This window comes from Homarus americanus, unplaced genomic scaffold (assembly GCF_018991925.1).
Source record: "Homarus americanus isolate GMGI-L3 unplaced genomic scaffold, GMGI_Hamer_2.0 scaffold57463, whole genome shotgun sequence".
Classification (NCBI taxonomy): domain Eukaryota; kingdom Metazoa; phylum Arthropoda; class Malacostraca; order Decapoda; family Nephropidae; genus Homarus; species Homarus americanus.
The window spans coordinates 152,883-170,241 of record NW_024719502.1 but is presented as its reverse complement, the minus strand read 5'-3'; the positions used below and the strand labels follow the sequence as shown (position 1 = coordinate 170,241).

At 39.4% G+C, this 17,359-nt stretch overlaps 1 protein-coding gene across 7 annotated transcripts in view; it reads left to right on the top strand.

Moving 5' to 3' along the window:
• The window catches only part of LOC121860083 (kinesin heavy chain-like), a 49,950-nt gene extending 44,117 nt beyond the window's left edge, over positions 1 to 5,833 (top strand). For 5 of the 7 annotated variants that reach the window (XM_042357107.1, XM_042357103.1, XM_042357105.1 and 2 more), the window contains 4 exons: positions 580 to 699; positions 4,150 to 4,285; positions 4,636 to 4,740; positions 5,133 to 5,833. In XM_042357107.1, the coding sequence (XP_042213041.1) occupies positions 580 to 699; positions 4,150 to 4,285; positions 4,636 to 4,740; positions 5,133 to 5,146 (375 nt within the window). In that variant the 3' untranslated portion in view covers positions 5,147 to 5,833. The remainder of the gene's footprint in view (positions 1 to 579; positions 700 to 4,149; positions 4,286 to 4,635; positions 4,741 to 5,132) is intronic. The other 2 variants (XM_042357108.1, XM_042357106.1) reach the window with 1 other exon arrangement.
• The last annotated feature ends 11,526 nt before the right edge of the window (positions 5,834 to 17,359 follow it).

Sequence of the window (17,359 nt, the reverse complement as noted above, 5' to 3'; positions counted from 1 at the left end):
TGATACTGAACTAACTAGCCCCCAGCACTCGACAGCGTGTGCCTCAGGGTGGGTAATGTGTTGTGGCGCCTAGTTATGGCAACACATATCAACAGTAGTGAAGAATATGGCAACACCCTTGATAGTTTGTTTTATAAATTAATATTAATCCATATATAAATTATCTAAAAAAAATGTAGATATAGTCAATATAAATAATATGTATAGTTAATATATGAGAATTTGTATAATGAAGATTTAATTGGTACAGAATATGATTTCTTACCTGACATAACATACATACATCTTAAATCGTAGTTGTTTGTTTAATCTACTAATTGCTTTACCATCTAATGCAGCATACTTGCATGGATAGCACGCAACAATATCTCATAAATTGAATCCTAGTTAAATATTTACAGTATATATTTACATCAAGGTAATTATATATATATAAAGATAAATCAATAATCTCATACAATATATATAAAAAAAATAATAATTGTTTAGACTTGAAGTTATTTTATATGAATGCTCACTGATGTTATTGTTACTGGAGTACAATAGGGGTGTTGCCATATCTCTTTCCACTTACTTTAGATAGAGGACGAAGGAAGCGAACTTAAGTGGCACTTCAGTCTGGAGGAACATAACGCCCAACTCCGCTGTGAAGTGCCAAAGTTAGAGCAACGGCTTAAGGCAACTATGGGAAGGGTCAAGGTGAGGATGTGTTCTCCTACCCTTCTACCCTTCTCATCCATCTCCTTCTCCTACCCTTCTCATCCTCCTCCTTCTCCTACCCTTCTCATCCATCTTCTTCTCCTCCCTCTTTACCTCCTTGCCTGCCTGACACTCCCCTTATTTCACACGTGGCTGTTGTTTTTACCTCACCCCTGCCACTCTCTTGACCTCACCTCACCCCTGCCACTGTCTTGACCTCATCTCACCCCTGCCACTGTCCTGACCTCATCTCACCCCTGTTGTCGTGACCTCACCTCACCCCTGCCACTCTCTTGACCTCACCTCACCCCTGCCACTGTCTTGACCTCATCTCACCCCTGCCACTGTCCTGACCTCACCCTACCACCCTTAGTACCTCACCCTACTTCTCTCCTTACCTCACCCCTAACCGGATAGTCCTTCTCGACACCCTCACTACCTGATCCTCCCTGACCTTCCTTGATCCTCCCTGACATTCCATTTAAGTCTGATTCATCTTTTCTCTGATTCATCACTACTTTGACCCCGCCATCATCCTCATCATCATCATCATAAAGGGGTTCATACAAAGGAGTGTTAGTTACAAGACCAGCGAGGTTATCCTAAAACTATATCTTGCGCTTGTGAGACCTCACTTGGATTAAACAGTTCAGTTCTGGTCACCGTACTACAGAATGGATATAGAATCCCTAGAAAGAATTCAGAGGAGAATGACAAGACTAATCCCGGGCATTAGGAACCTTGAGTAGAGAGACAGGTTAAAGCATCTTAATGTGCACTCCCTCGAGAGACGTGAGAGTGAGGGGCGATATGATAGAGGTGTATAAATGGAAGTTAGGGCTAAACAAAGGTGAAACAAAGGTACTCAAACTATCCAACCAGGAGCGAACTCTTAGCAATGGATTTAAATTAGACAAATTTAGATTTAGGCGCGAGATAGGTAAACATTGGTTTGGAAATAGAGTAGTGGATGAGTGGAACAAGTTACCAAATATCATCATTAACTCGAATACACTGGATAGCTTCAAACATAGGTTGGATGGATATACGGGCAATAGGGGTTGGGTATAAAAGGGACTGCCCAGTATGAGCCAACAAGCCCGCTGCAGATTCCTCCATTCTTATCATCATCATCATCATCATCATCATCATCCTTCCTTCTCTCTGTCACCCTCGGGTCGCCTCGACAGTAGGTCACCATGGAAAGTTTGGTCACTGTCTTCTTTCCATTTGGTTGAATTGTCACTATTTTGACTGTCTTCACACTTGGCACAGTAAGTAGAGTTCAATAGGCTTCAGCCACAGCAGCTGGTGGGGTATTGTAAGTCAAGTACATTATATAAAACTGGTTTAATGATTGTGTGTCGATAATAGTGAATTGTATCCTGAGTCCCTAAGGTATTGTAGTAATGGTGTGGTCCCTAAGGTATTGTAGTAATGGTGTGGTCCCTAAGGTATTGTAGTAATGGTGTGGTCCCTAAGGGTATTGTAGTAATGGTGTGGTCCCTAAGGGTATTGTAGTAATGGTGTGGTCCCTAAGGGTATTGTAGTAATGGTGTGGTCCCTAAGGTATTGTAGTAATGGTGTGGTCCCTAAGGTATTGTAGTAATGGTGTGGTCCCTAAGGTATTGTAGTAATGGTGTGGTCCCTCAGGGTATTGTAGGTTAAGTACATCATATAAAAGTGATTTGAAGATTGTATGTGTCGATGGTGATTGTGTCCTGGTTTTCAAGAGAAGGAGATTTTGTTAATTATGTTATTTTCTTTAGTTGACAATAAACAGTACAGCTTAAAAATGATTCGAGTGCTACTTTTGGTGGATATTTTTAGCGGCTATTTTTAACGGCTATTTTGGGTGGCTATTTTTGGCGGCTATTTTGGTGACTATTTTTGTTGTTTACATTGAATACAAGTTGCAAAGAGGCTCCTGTTCGTGTATAATTCATCACATGTTATACACTGTGAGTACAATAACATACACAGTATACACAAGAAGCACAATAGACCATACATTATACACTGTGGGAGATGATCTATTAAAGTGTTAGGTCAAAGAACACATGTATAGACAGAATGAATAATAAAGATGAATAATATAGTGTTATAGAGGATTAACTTTCAATCATAGACCCAATATATAAAGGGTTTAAAATACTTCCTTATTCGGATAAAGATTTTAATGGTTCGGTTAATTTCGTACTTTGGAATTTCGTTAATATCAGTTAAATGGAGGGTTCACATATAATGGACCCTCAATATAAAGGACTTCCCTCTCCATATAGTCCATTAAACAGAGGCTTTGCATATAACGGACATTCAGTGACAGAAATATTGTAATGGCCCTTGTTTCATCAACAGAAGTATTATATAAATGGGTTAATTACATTTGATTTATATACTGATTCATCCCCTGTAACTTTCCACCAGCTATGAGGTGACATGTTCAATGTACGTGATAAGGTGTGCCCACAGGAAGCTGCATCATACTATGCTGAGTAAAGGCATAAAGTAGCCGGCTCTCTGGCCACCTGAAGCGAGCAGTAGTTTGATATCCTTGACTAGAGGAAGACGTTATTTGAGAGCCGCAGTGGATAGCTCCGTCTTCCCTCGAGGGAGGACGAAGTCCCTATTCCGTTCTCCCTCGATGGGTCACTACTCAGAGTCAGACTCATAAACTTACATCGTACGGACGTTGATTCACGTCTCTATACATAGCCGCCGTCCTCTCTCTTCACGCTCATTAATAGTGGAAGTTACGGTTTGAGCTACACTCAGGAATTATACAAACAATACTTTTTAATAAAAGAAGAAACTTCAATTGGGTTTCGTTACTAAAGCCCAATATAATATATATGTGTACCAACCTGGTTAACTTTGAATTAACCAGCCGGTTCAATATCCATTTCCATTTAGTCCGTTAAATGGAGGTTTCACTGTAGATGAAATAATTTTAAAGATATTTATAGAGAGAAAAAAAACGGTATTTAAGTTACTTTGGATTATATATCAGACGTGATTACTCTAGTTGATAAAGATGAGGTATTTCTCTTTCGTTAATAGTCTATGTAAGGAGAGATGCTTTAGAGTCAGCCTTCCATAACAAACTCGTAAGACTGTAGAGTATCTAAAAGTTCCTCAGCTAAGATATATCGGCATCTGATTTTAATATTTCAAGTAATAAAATAAAAAAATAAGAAAAATATGTGACTATTTACTCATTTATGGCATCCATTAATGATCACATGGGTAGTAATTAATTCTAACAATCATACAGACAATTATGAATGTTTTTATGATATCCTAATTAGAAAATGGATTAAATGTACTGAAGAGTTTGAAGCTTAATCACTACAAGATGTCCCCCAGTGTCCCATTATTAGTAATATATAAACCTTTTCCTGTATCTAAATTATGTCAATGAAATCACAGCACCTGTATCTCCTGTGGCAGGCGCTGGAGACTGCCCTGAAGGAGGCGAAGGAGGGCGCTATGAGGGACAGGAAGCGTTATCAGTACGAGGTAGACAGGATCAAGGAAGCAGTGAGGCAGAAGAACTTAGCCAGAAGGGGTCAAGGAGCCCATATTGGTGAGTCTTATAACGAGAACATTATCATCATTTTTAACTTCTTCACTATGGCGAAGCTCTTTTATTATTTCATGTTAAGATCGCCAGATGATTTAATTCAGCTCAGAGGAAGACCTGTACATAAGGGGTTACTAGATATTATGTTATTACTTTGCATTAACAACTAAGGTCTTTAAACACGTAAGCTCACTAGGTCATCAAGAGTTATTTTTTTATTGATATTTTACTCACTTCATTTTTATTAAGTTATCAAATCCTAAAGATATTAAAAAAAAATCAAAGAATACGATTTTGTTTCTGGTGTTGATAGTTTAATATGTTCATGACTACAAGACTGATTTTTCTCACAGCTAAGCCCATCCGTACTGGTCCAGCTAGCCTGTTGTCACGTCCTGGTGCGCTTGGCATGATGGGACGAACTCCGACAAATCCTCCCATCCCCCGCCAGTTTGTTGGTAAGTGTTGTGTTGACCTTTCGTCGTCTTAATCCCTTAGAAAAAAAATAATCAGACCAAAAAAGAGTTCTAGTTCAGAGGAAAAATATAACAAATTACTAATATGGAAAGTTATTAGAAATTAACATTTGTAATATACTAACCTTGAACTTTGTATATACTAACATTAGTAAATATTGTTCCTTGTAAACTTCAGTACATTTGATCTTATCTGATATTTCTCGCTAGACTTAATACTTCAATGTCTCACTTGTTATCTTCGTCTCTCACTAATTCTCTCTTACCTGTATTTGTTTCTATTCATCTTTATTACTTCTCAGTCTCCTCTTCTCTCCTTGTCTTCTTCTCTCTGTCATCAACCTTCTAACCTAACATAATCTTGTTAATTTCAGCCTCAAACAGCTAGATGTGAAGCCTCCCCCTCCTTCCGATCATCTCGTAGACTCCCCCTCCCCCCCTCTAGCAGCTACCTGGCACCATTAGACTCAATCGTCTCTGCTTCACGCCAACAACCTCCTCCCGTATCAACAATGTTTCATCCATTAGTTTGAGCCTTTGAGCCTTAGTCATTGTCTATATATTCGTCACGATGTATAAACTGCATCCCACCCTGAGATTGGATGCTTCGTTCATGTATACCTTCTGGTTCGCACGCATGAGTCAATGTATTGTGGGAGATTAGGGACCACTTTATACATATACATATAATTTCAAGTTATTTATTAATTATCTATGTATAAACGCCTCCAGATGTAAGGTTATATTCTCCAGTGTGTCTCAGTTGCTCATGAACACACACACACACACACACACACACACACACACACACACACACACACACACACACACACACACACACACACATTATATAATTCCAAACACTATTATTTATTGATCTACCTGTTTGTAATTAACCAAAGTTCATTAATAGTCAATATCATCATTAATTGTCAAAGAATGTCTAGAAAAAGTAAAAATATCAAGACAAAAATAAAAGTTGGTATAAAGTCTTCACGAAGTATTTAAAAAGTGGTTCCTATCTGTCCATAACTTTGCAATATACTTTTCCCCTTAATGAGATAATGGACTAAAAATACTTTCACTGGGAGAGATAAAACTATATATATATATCACACACAATTAATCCTCATTCAGATATATTATTTTGGCTGTTATATATGTTTCATTAATATACTTTGTAATTTGTAAAAAAAAAGTATAATAAAAATATAATCAATAAAATAATCCACCACTACAAAGTCTCCTCCACATTTACTTATTTTTTTCTATGTATTGAAGTTAATTTTAAGGGACTGACTCTGGGGATTAATTAAGTCTTATTAAGTCTTATAATGAATGAGACTTTTCTGTATCTGGCCTTCAATATGAAGTGAGTGCTATATCAAAATATATATCTGATCTTATTAATATATAGCATGATAAGAAGACTTGTCAACGACTAGTGAAGGTCCACTACTCATATATTGTACAGGGTGTCCCAGAAAGATGTCCCTGCCTCGCTCCCTCCCTTTCTGTTCTCTGCCTCTCTCCCTGCCTGCCTCCCTGCCTGCTCCCTGCCTCCCTCTCTCCCTTCCTGCTCCCTCCCTCCCTCCCTACTCCCTGCCTGCTCCCTGCCTCCCTCTCTCCCTTCCTGCTCCCTCCCTCCCTCCCTACTCCCTGCCTCCCTCTCTCCCTTCCTGCTCCCTCCAACTCACAGTGTCTCAGGGAGCAGGCGGGCAGGCAGGGACATTTATCGAGGTCACTCTATACTTGTGATGACACTCAACAACATACACCTATGTCAACAATGGTAACTATCATGAACTTGTAATTTATACCGTAATTGGTTGTTATTGTTCGTACCATTCACTGCTTAAGACGCTCATGCTATATATGGTTAAGATCACTGTGAAGGTGTGCTTGATAATGTCGTTGATTTATTTGGGTTATGTATTATAATATTGAGTTGTTAAAGGTCACGAGAGGTTATTCTTTATACATTAGGTCATGGGTGACTTTGATATTTATTTATCTGGAGTATTTATGCCGTTATGTTGTGGTTTGTTTATAAATTCTATGAGTTTGTAGAGTCAATTATTAAAGTCTGTTCGTCTCTCCTGAACCACGAACCCCCGAGAGATTCAGACTCATGAATCCGAAGCATTTATGTACAGGATAATGTATCAGTCTACTGCTTCGGGTTCATGAGTCTCAACTCCTGGGTTCGTGGCTCGGGAGGAGAGGTGAACGGACTTTAGTAGTTAACTGTACTGTACATTCGCCTTATATTTTAGTCTTTTCAGTTCATTATTCACAAGCAGGAAACTCAACTTTTCGTTAGTGAAAAGTGGGCAAGTTCCTTAAGTCTTGTGCAGTGTTGAGGAGGATATTAATATAAGGGTGTATGTGGGAAGTCCACTTTAAGTCAGTGTGATGGACTCAAAGTGCACTTATCACCAACTGACTTGATAATATTAAGTGTGTAAAGAAGAGTGCAGGTGTCATCAGTGGGTGTTTAAGTCTATCACAGGTGGTTGTAAGTGCATAGTGAGTGTATCATTGACTAGATACTGTACTTGTAAAACGTGGGAGATAGGAGTCTTTTTGTTGTATATACTGAACTAAACCTCTTTTACAATTACCTTGAAAAAAAAACCAGAGGAAATTTTATATTCTATGGATAAATCACAATACAGTTAATTTTCTTTCTTTTTATTGTAAATGTAATAAAAAAAATCACTTCTTGGGTGTAAAATAATCCGGTCTGGTAATTTAAATTGTGGAAGAGACCAAAAAATATTGATTGTAAAGTGATTGAAGGGAAAACTTAGAGGGAGTGAATAAAACCATAGTCATCAAAGCATAAAATTGTATAGAAGTCTGAAAGGTTTTTTGGATCTTTTTGGTTCTAGCTTTAATTAAGTAAACACATACACGCTGTACTGTGTATGTTTAACAGTGTCTGTACAGATAATAATAGGTTGTAATAAGCATTTAATAGAGTTCTCCCAATTTTGTGCTGGGATGTCTTCATATTTTTTCTTCTTTTTCTATTGACATAAACATTTAGAAGTATCATACTAAATAATTCATCATAAATTACTAATTTACATATTAATTTGTTAGTGTTATCGACATATATTTACCAAAGAACGTCTGTATTACACTTCTTTAAAATAATCCATGGTGCATGTACCGTTTACCTGCCCAGATCACCTGTGTTCTCAACCTCATTAAAATGATCACCTGTTGAGAAGCTTAAGTGAGATGGCGTCTATTAGTTAGGGTTTGGTAAGCTCATGTCATTCTTTTGTTAGCGGGAGAGATGTAAGTTCATTCATATAGATCCTAATCACATATTTAAGTTGTGTTCTTTAAAGGGTTGGATAAAACATAAGTAGAAATGACTAAAAAAGAAAATTCATTTACTATTGGCAACTAAGGGAAACGAACCTATTAAAAAGTTATCTAAATAGTGATATAATTTAGGTATAATACAACCCTTCGCCTCAATATGGTCCAGCATAAGAAGTTTTCTCAAGGTCACCATCCGTTCTCTGGAAACACTGATCACACCAGCTTAATAGATTTTGAGTTAGAAATAAACATATATTGTAAAGATGTGTTATGACTTGTATAAATTAAGGTGATCCGTCTGTTGTGAAATACGGACCTGGGGGAAAAAAATCACGAGTTTAATTTCTTCTCACTGTATCAATATTATATTTAGGGATGAAAGACTGATAGGGAATATAAACATATTGGACAAAACATTTATAACATCACTTCGTCTCTGAGTAGTGAAATGTTTTAATGAGGAATGAATTTAAATACCCGTCTTACAAACATGGTAAAATAGACGAAACAGATGAATGTGTTTACAGAAAAGTTAATAGTTTGTTCTACACTGTTTGGAATTCCTTCTTTAGGGCACAACCTGTTCCAAGAGAAGCTGAGGAAGAGGTGAAAGCCTCAGATGTACTGCCTAATGTGTCTCTCCTCATAATTATGTGCTCCTAATTATCCATCACTAATAATTTATGCATTTTGGATTAGCCTTTGATGCAGAGGGTCAATTATTGTTCGTCTGCAGAATCTCCGTAACATCCCTGACTTAACAGTGACGAGATCAGTGACTTTTTATCTAATGTGGAGTCGTCCGTGAAGTTAGAAGCTCCTGTCCAGTATGAAGAGAGAAATATGAGCCCCAATGGTGTCCTCTATGGAGCTCAATTATAAAGATCACGTCACCTATTCCTAGATGTTCTTTTTTAGTCTTCTGCTGTTATTTAAAGCAGGGAATCACAACACTTGATACTGTATATCATAAACAGTCAAGGCTCGAGCGGATTATTTCTCCCTTCGTGTGTTTTAGTGTTGCTTCTGGTGACGACATCAAGGAGTTGAATACAGAGACTGGTAGCTGTTTACGCTTGACAATATATGTATTAAACTATCAGAAGGAATTGTGCCCAGAGAAAAATGACCTCTTTGTTGATAAAAAAAAGTAAACAAATGTTATTTTTTGTATTTTGAGAAAAAACTTAAAAATATGGTTAAGTGAAACCCTGACCTGGCAGATTTAACGATAAGTAATATAGTTTATACTTACCTTTCTAAATTACCTAATAAGTGAGTTTCATTATGTATTTTAAGTCTAAAGAAAATAATTACCAGGCTACAAAATATCCCTAAATAATAATGTACACTACAGGATTTTTTTTATTTGATAGAGGTTGGTGAGAGAGGAATCTGTTCTTTGCTTGTGAATTGCTACAGATCTTCTGCTTCAATATGCTTCTGTGTTGCATTGGAGACAAAAAACAAAACCTGTTAAGCATAATTGTGTGTAGGTCCCAATACTGTCAATACTCAGTAAAACTATATCAACTTATATACCAAAAGGCGAAACGTTAAACTCAAGATGTAGTTTAGATAATAATGTTCCACGGTGTTGGTGAAATATTCTCTACATTTTTTGGCTTACCATTCCAATTTCCTCACGAGTACTGAAACATATACAGTATCTTGTTGCTCTTGGCTGGAAAAAAAAAAAAAACGTTAAATAACAACTACTGGCTGTTCAATGTTGTGTAGAGTCAAGCACATGATTTACTTACTAATTATATCAACACCAGAGAGGAAGTTGATCTTTATCTGTCAATATTATACAGTGCAAAGCCTCCTTGAGGGAGTCTTAAACCTCCCAAGTTCCATCATATTTCATGTATGTGTATGAGATTTAGCTTCTCTTAAACTATTATAATGGTATCGGAAGTTTTCATTGGCCAGTTGGGTTTGAATGAGTGTGTGTGTCTAGTTCCACGTCATATTTCAGCATATTTCATTTCCACGGGCCTGGTGCATGTCACGTGAATATATTGTTCTATATCATTGTTTGGCTAAATAATCTCACTTATATTGGGAAAAGAAAAATAGAAGAAAATTATTTTGTATGCCTATGGTAGTGTATCCTTGTATTATACACCTCTTAAAATATGTGTTTTTTTATTACCTTACAATAACCAGAGTCAATGGTTACCTACAATCACCTGTCGTTGGTGTTGTTAATATTAAATTCAGACTACAAAAAATTAATAATTCTACCACTTGTCGACGATGCCAGCAAGGAACTCATAATGTTGCCACCCTTACCGCTCCTCCACCCTTATCTGTCGTCCACCCTTACCTCTCCTCCACCCTTACCTGTCCTCCACCCTTACCTGTCCACCACCCTTACCTGTCCTCCACCCTTACCTCTCCTCAACCCTTACCTCTCCTCCACCCTTACCTGTCCTCCACCCTTACCTGTCCTCCACCCTTACCTGTCCTCCACCCTTACCTGTCCTCCACCCTTACCTCTCCTCCACCCTTACCTGTCCACCACCCTTACCTCTCCTCAACCCCTCGCAGCCACGACTGATGGACAGGTGAGCCATTAATTCCCACCTGTTCACTGTGGCCGGGCGCAGGGCTCTCCACCTCATCCGATTTAATCTCGCTTTTCATACCAGAATTGAGGGTTTGGGTTGGTTGAATTGATCCACTTGTGTAGCGTGTGTGGATATTGGTTGGATATTCTGTGTTTATGTGAGGTGGTGGTGGATAGATTTGTTGTTATTATTATTATTATTATTTGTAGTAGTAGTAGTAGTAGTAGTAGTGGTGGTGGTGGTAGCAGTAGTATTTCAAGAACGTATATTAATCCGACTTACTGGATGGATTACAAAAACGTAAACACTCCCGACTTGCCAGTTTGGTTACAAGCGTATGTGTGATTTCGGTGACTTAGTACAAAACACTTTAAACCTCGTGGTTTAACTTCACTCAAACTACATTAACTGCGTCATTAAACCGGTAGAATAAACCAAGAACATCTTAATGAATTACTACTCATTATTACACAGCCTCAACGTATAGTGAATTTATACTAAGGAATCCATCACTCCAGCAAGGCATTTAGGGATCATTACCTCTCAACAGGACATCATTAAGATTCTATAAGAGGTAATTAACTTGTAGATGACTTTAAGTGAACATTACCCAGCACCTTATAAGCTTAGTGGATTAAATGCATCCTTACAAGCGCATAGTTTCACCCTAAAATAATGTTCGAGTCCTGTTTCACGTGACACACAAAATACCTCACAAAGTTACTAAATATCTTGGGAATAACTTCATACTCGAGTACAAATTTATACACATGGAATCTTATCATTACAACCCTGAAATAATATAACACACCATATTGTAAACCATACATATAGACGCTTATGAGTGTACTGGGAATGAGACCAGGAAACTGAGTGTGGAAGTGGCATTCAAAGGCTGGTGCTTATGCTCGTACGCTGTAGGTAACTGCTACCTCCACGCTCTCCTACCAGTAATGTAAACACAAGGTGGGTCATGGTAGATACCTTGTTTACCTGTGGTCAGCTTCAGGTTAGTACCCAGCACGCCACACAACCCTCCCCAGGTGTTGTATGAAGGGGTGCACCAGGCTGGGGGTGTCTCTTGGTATAACTAATCTTCGTCGAGTGTAGATATGATGTGTCTATGCTGATTGGTGAGGTGAGGTGAAGTGAAATGAGGTGAGGTAGTCATGTTTATATCAGCGTTTTACCTCATTATAGTCATGAATATTGAAAATAATGTAAATGTTGTAAATATTAATTAAGAAATACGCACAACAAGTTCATATAACATAGAAATTATACATTTAAGCCGAGTACAGTATTTATTATAGGGACTCAAGATTATAGCAGTCCCATGGAGCAAACAGGTTAATGAGATAAAATGGCAACAAGGTCACAGGTAAGAACTGTCAAGATTAACAGCTCCAGAGAACTGTATTCAATAGACCCAATAATCCACTCCAGAACTAACTATTGTGCAAATGTAAGGAGGGGGGGGGGGGCTATAAGTGGCTGCTATTTTACAAACTACTGTACATATATATTGAAGAGGAAACTAATTAGAAATGGTACAGCGCATCCCAACATTGTACGAGAACTAATACAAGTATGTCAGCAGCTTGAGAAGGTCGAGAAGTCATCCGTTTTGGCCAGAATTTATGTGTTGTCTAAGAGAAGAATTTGGTATACAGTATATGAAGAACCTGAACAAACCTGTACCATTATGTCAGTGAGAAGGATGTTTGCACCCTACCACCTAGTGAAAACGTATTTGTACACCAAGTAAAGAGAACTACACTCTAGTACAACCACGTCTTTGGGTCAAGGATGATAACACACATGTCCACAGTTTCACCATTACTACCATTGGTATTATTCTGTTGGGTCTATATACGTGCAACATTGGAATGTGACTTTCTGTGAGACATTCTTTTAACAATTTCCTCGTTTGAATGTTGACGGTTAGATCCTGTCTGTTCCATACCTGGCTACGTCTCTCTCTATCTTAATTGGGCGAGTGGTAGTACAGGGGAGACTAGAGCCACCTGCCACACTCCCTGATTCACATGGGACAACCAGCATTCTTATTACATCAGATCCAAGCGAGAATCTTACCCTGATAGAAGTTGTGAGAAGCACGAAGTTAACAATAATATTTTTTTAATGTAACTTCAGTACATGGCACATCTTTCCCTCGTCTCTTGGGTCGTTGGTTCGAGGCTGTCTCGTTCTGGATCGATTTGAGTGTTCGGTTATAAAAATTCCTTCAATTGTTTAGTTTGTTTCCAGCAACGCAGTGCTCAGGTAACGGACTCGATGCTCTCCATTCTCATCTCCTCCCCTACTTTGTAAGATGTTTTGTGTGTGTGTGTCCGCGGCTGTCAAGAGGAACCATTGCGGGAGTGAAGAATTTCTCGGATGGCGCAACACATCACCAAGCGGAGGATACGGTAAGCTATTTATTAGTAATGGCAGGTGAATTGATAATAGGGTGATGTAATAGACCTAAAGGTGGGCAGCTATGGGCTTTGTTGGCGAGCATTATGGGCTACGGATAAAAGGAAATAGAGGGAGACGGAGAGAAGGAGAAACACATAACGGGAAAAAAAACCACGGGGGGATATTATCAAGGTAAAGAGGGTAAAAATTTCGGAAAATCACGGTAGCCATTTGCATTGTTGTCTTAGTGTTCGAGCCAATGTTCCGTCCAGGTGTAGAGGCTCACGAGTCCCAAGCAAATTTTCATTGTTGCCACGGAAAAACTCTTGTTAGGTTACGTTAGGCAAAAATATAGTGTGATATTGGTGAGGTGAACTTGTGTGTATGTGTGTGAAAAAATTTAGGTTCGTAAACTATGAAAAATTTGATAAAGGGAGGGTGGTGACGAACCAGGGAGTAAGGGTATTTTTGGTATAGGAAGGGAGGGCATAGCTGGTATTGGAAGGGAGGGTATTGTTGGTGTAGGAAGGGAGGGTATTGTTGGTGTAGGAAGGGAGGGTATTGTTGGTGTAGGAAGGGAGGGTATTGTTGGTGTAGTACATTTATCTTTGTTAGTTTAATCGTATTACCTGAAGATAGGACACCCGAGCTGAGTGTGTATGTTGAGAATTGAACTGAAGTTCTCGGGCCATTGTGAGAAGAAGGTGAATCAAGCAACGAAGCTAAATAGGTCTTAAAGGAAGGTCGTTCAGATATTTAGACGGCCCGTCCCTCGTAACGATCTTCAAGAACGTGGTGCTTCCCCATCTGCAGTACTATCACTCCGTCCGGTCCCCGAGATGTGCTCGAGACTGTCAGTTGATTGAAAATGTCCAAAGGAGGGCCACTAGACTGGTGCCTACACTACGGCACCTCTGTTACCCAGACAGATTAGAGCGCCAGCAACTGCCTAGTTTATACTATAGGCGGGCAAGGGGGTACCTATGTGACGTTTACAAATATCTGAAAGGGCACTACTCAGTAGAGTGTCCATTCCTGGAGCTGGCGGACGCTCGCCCCACAAGGGGTCAGGGCTCAAGGTTGAAGCCACCAGTCCAGAAAATTGTGAGGGAAAACTTTTTCGGAGTGAATGAATGAATAATGGCTAGTGACAGGGGAGAAGAAGGTTCAGGGGAGGGATAAAGGGAAGATGGAAGTGATTTGTAGAAGGAAAGGAAAGATGCAGTGACTCAAACACCGCTTGCGCGAGGGAGGCGAGCTGTGCTCTGATTGGTGAATGGCCGGGCTCGGCAGCAGAGGGGCGGGGACCGGAGAGTGGATGGCGCCGGGCAACGTGTTCCTTACTTCAGGTCGGCTTGATCTCTTGTGTGTTTCTTGGTGTGATTGCTGGTTTTTGATGGGCGGGCTGCTATGGGTCTTGTTATATTGAAGACGAAGATCTTCTCTTCCTCTTCTTTTTTTTCTTTTCTTGGATTGTCCACTCACTAGTCTCTTGGTCTTGTCTTCCTCGTGTACAAGTTGCTCGATGAAGTTGACGAAATCGGAGATTGTGATGAGGTGTTGGTCTGCCTCTAGGGTCTTGTGGTGATCTGGTCTCCTGGTAACTTGTGTCTTTTCCTGAATCTTCATTTCTTGTTTTTTCTTCTCAGAGAGATTTTTAAACTCTTGGAACAATCTGCCAGAGAGTGTTGTGACGGCACTGAGTGTGAGCTCTTTCAAGACCAGATTTGACCAACACTGGAGCGGGTTCAGGTACATTCAAGAGCCGGTACTTGCCAACAGTGCGTAACAGAGACGTGACCGATTGCCCAAGCGGCTAACGAGCCGATCCTACTGTACAGTTCTGTTCAGACGTGCGTGAAACACTGGCGGTGAAGTGTGAAGGACGACTGGTCACTACGCCGACCCTCCCACCAACACACACAGTGGAACTGGCAACGGAGCAGTGTGAGTCGAACGAATACTCATCAAAAGGAGATGGGAAGGATATTGATCTGAATATCCTGCTGACGAGAGAAGAAAACTGTAGTGATAGGAGTATCTATTCGAATATCAAAATACAATAGGGAAATTGGTTTCGAATGAACGCCATAAGAAGTAGTTGAACAGAGCTCATATATCAAGAGTCTTCAATGTATTCATTACTTGAAGTTTATAGTATAATACTCTAGCTATATATACAGTGTGTGTGTGTGTGTGTGTGTGTGTGTGTGTGTGTGTGTGTTAGGCTAAATAGTGATAATTGCCGACTAAGTGTTAAATAACATTACTTCCTATGTATCACATCTTCGACTCACACACACCGACACAAGTGGGCTGTGTGTGTGTGTGTGTGTGTGTGTAATAATAATAATAATAATTAACGGTTTATTGAAAGAGCATGGCAGCCAGAAGGCTGAAAATATACAGTTACATAATTGGGTGAATGGGTCTCTTGATTGACAAATAATATACAAGTAACATAGGTGATACAAATATGATATATAATAACTAGGTGGGGAGAAGGTCATACTACAGGGCATTTCAACACAGTGACAGTGCAAAAAGGTAAGATTGACTGGGAGTGAATACACTGGTTGATTACGAGTTATTGATAATTTTTACAATGATTGGGACTGGGATGTTCTTATAGCGATTAGTACGTGCTCGTATGGGCTGGATGCGGTTGTGGTGTCGAATAGCAGTGAGTGTGTGTGTGTGTGTGCAATTAATCGTTTTCGTCGTACTGTTGCCGTTAATCAAACATAAGGCGATTGTTGCCATTAATCATTTTCATTGTTCTGCTGCCGTTAATCATACATAAGGCTGAAAATCAAATGTGAATATTATATGATAGGTTTAATAAACCGCAAATATAATAAACCTTGAATAACCTCAGCAAAAAACATTAAAATGATAATAATTTTCGTACACAGATACGATCGCCCCAACATGAGTGAGGAGGCCCGTTCAGGTCACGTTACCTGTAATATCTGGGGCTGGGTGACATTACAGGGCCTGGGTGACGTGTTCACCATTGAGGGTCGCTTTACTGAGGCCAAATACATCCAACTACGGGCAAGGAGTTTTCCTTTCCCAGCTGGGCCTGTCTTATATATTCACGACAGGTGTCCGAACCACACTGCCCGTGCCGTTCGTCCCTGGATTCAAGAACAAGACATCCTTCAGCTCTTGGAATGGCCCAGCAAAGGAGCGGAAATGAATGTCATTGAACACGTTTGGGCACAAATGTTGAACACCTGGGAACCAGCAAATGAGAGGACCAGCCCTCAACTCCTGGACCAGGTCCACGTCCAATCTGCAGGCGTAAGCTGGAGTCCCTTAAATTTGTTGCTCTTAAGTATGGCTCAACTATTACTAATATATTAATCAAGACTAGCCCAACCTTGAATGTAAATGGAAGTGTTTACTGCATTCCATGTAGCAAATGTAATGGAAACTATGTAGGACAGACTGGGAAAGCCTTACAACCCAGAATTAAACAGCACAAGTACAATATTAGAACAGCATCCCATAGATTGGGAAAACAGCTTAGAAGTGTACAAATCATCATGTGTCACAGAAAGGCTTCTGGTTGAAGCAAGTTTGATTAGGGAATTATATTCTATAAACCTTAGTGATGGTCAGTACAAAACTGATATGTTACACAAATTTATTTGTCAGTGGCCCAAGGTTAAAAATGCTTTGAAAGCCTTCGAGTTAGATGTAGGATAGATGATTAGTGGGTCCCATATTTACGTCGCCCTTTCTTGTAAGCTCCTTTGTGTGTGTGGTAGTGTTGGTGTGCGGATTAGTGGATGTCATGTTTATGCTCTGACCTCATGTTTAGTAAGGTCACCGTGTGTACTTAAGCCTCTCTCGGTCCTTGTAATTCAGTTGCCTCTGAAGATGTCTTGAATAAAGACTAAAGCTAAGGTGCTCCATTGTTTCCCTTTTTTCTGTGTGATTTTATCAAGATTTATCTTATCACGTTTTCATTGTGGATCTACTGTACGTGATGGTGTCTAACATTATAAAGGATATAAAAGCATTATCATTCTGGATGCCTAACATTAACCTAACCCAACTTAAATCAATCCCTCCAGGTAGTGCTAGGATGATTAATATTCAGACGAAATAGTCTGAGGTGACTAATCATCAGGTGACCCAAGAACATTATATTAATATTTGAAATGATGAGATGAACTGTGTTATACACCTGTCTGTCACTAGTCACCTGTTGTAAGATATTTACGCCGCCCCCTTTACCCCACCTGTTATAATTA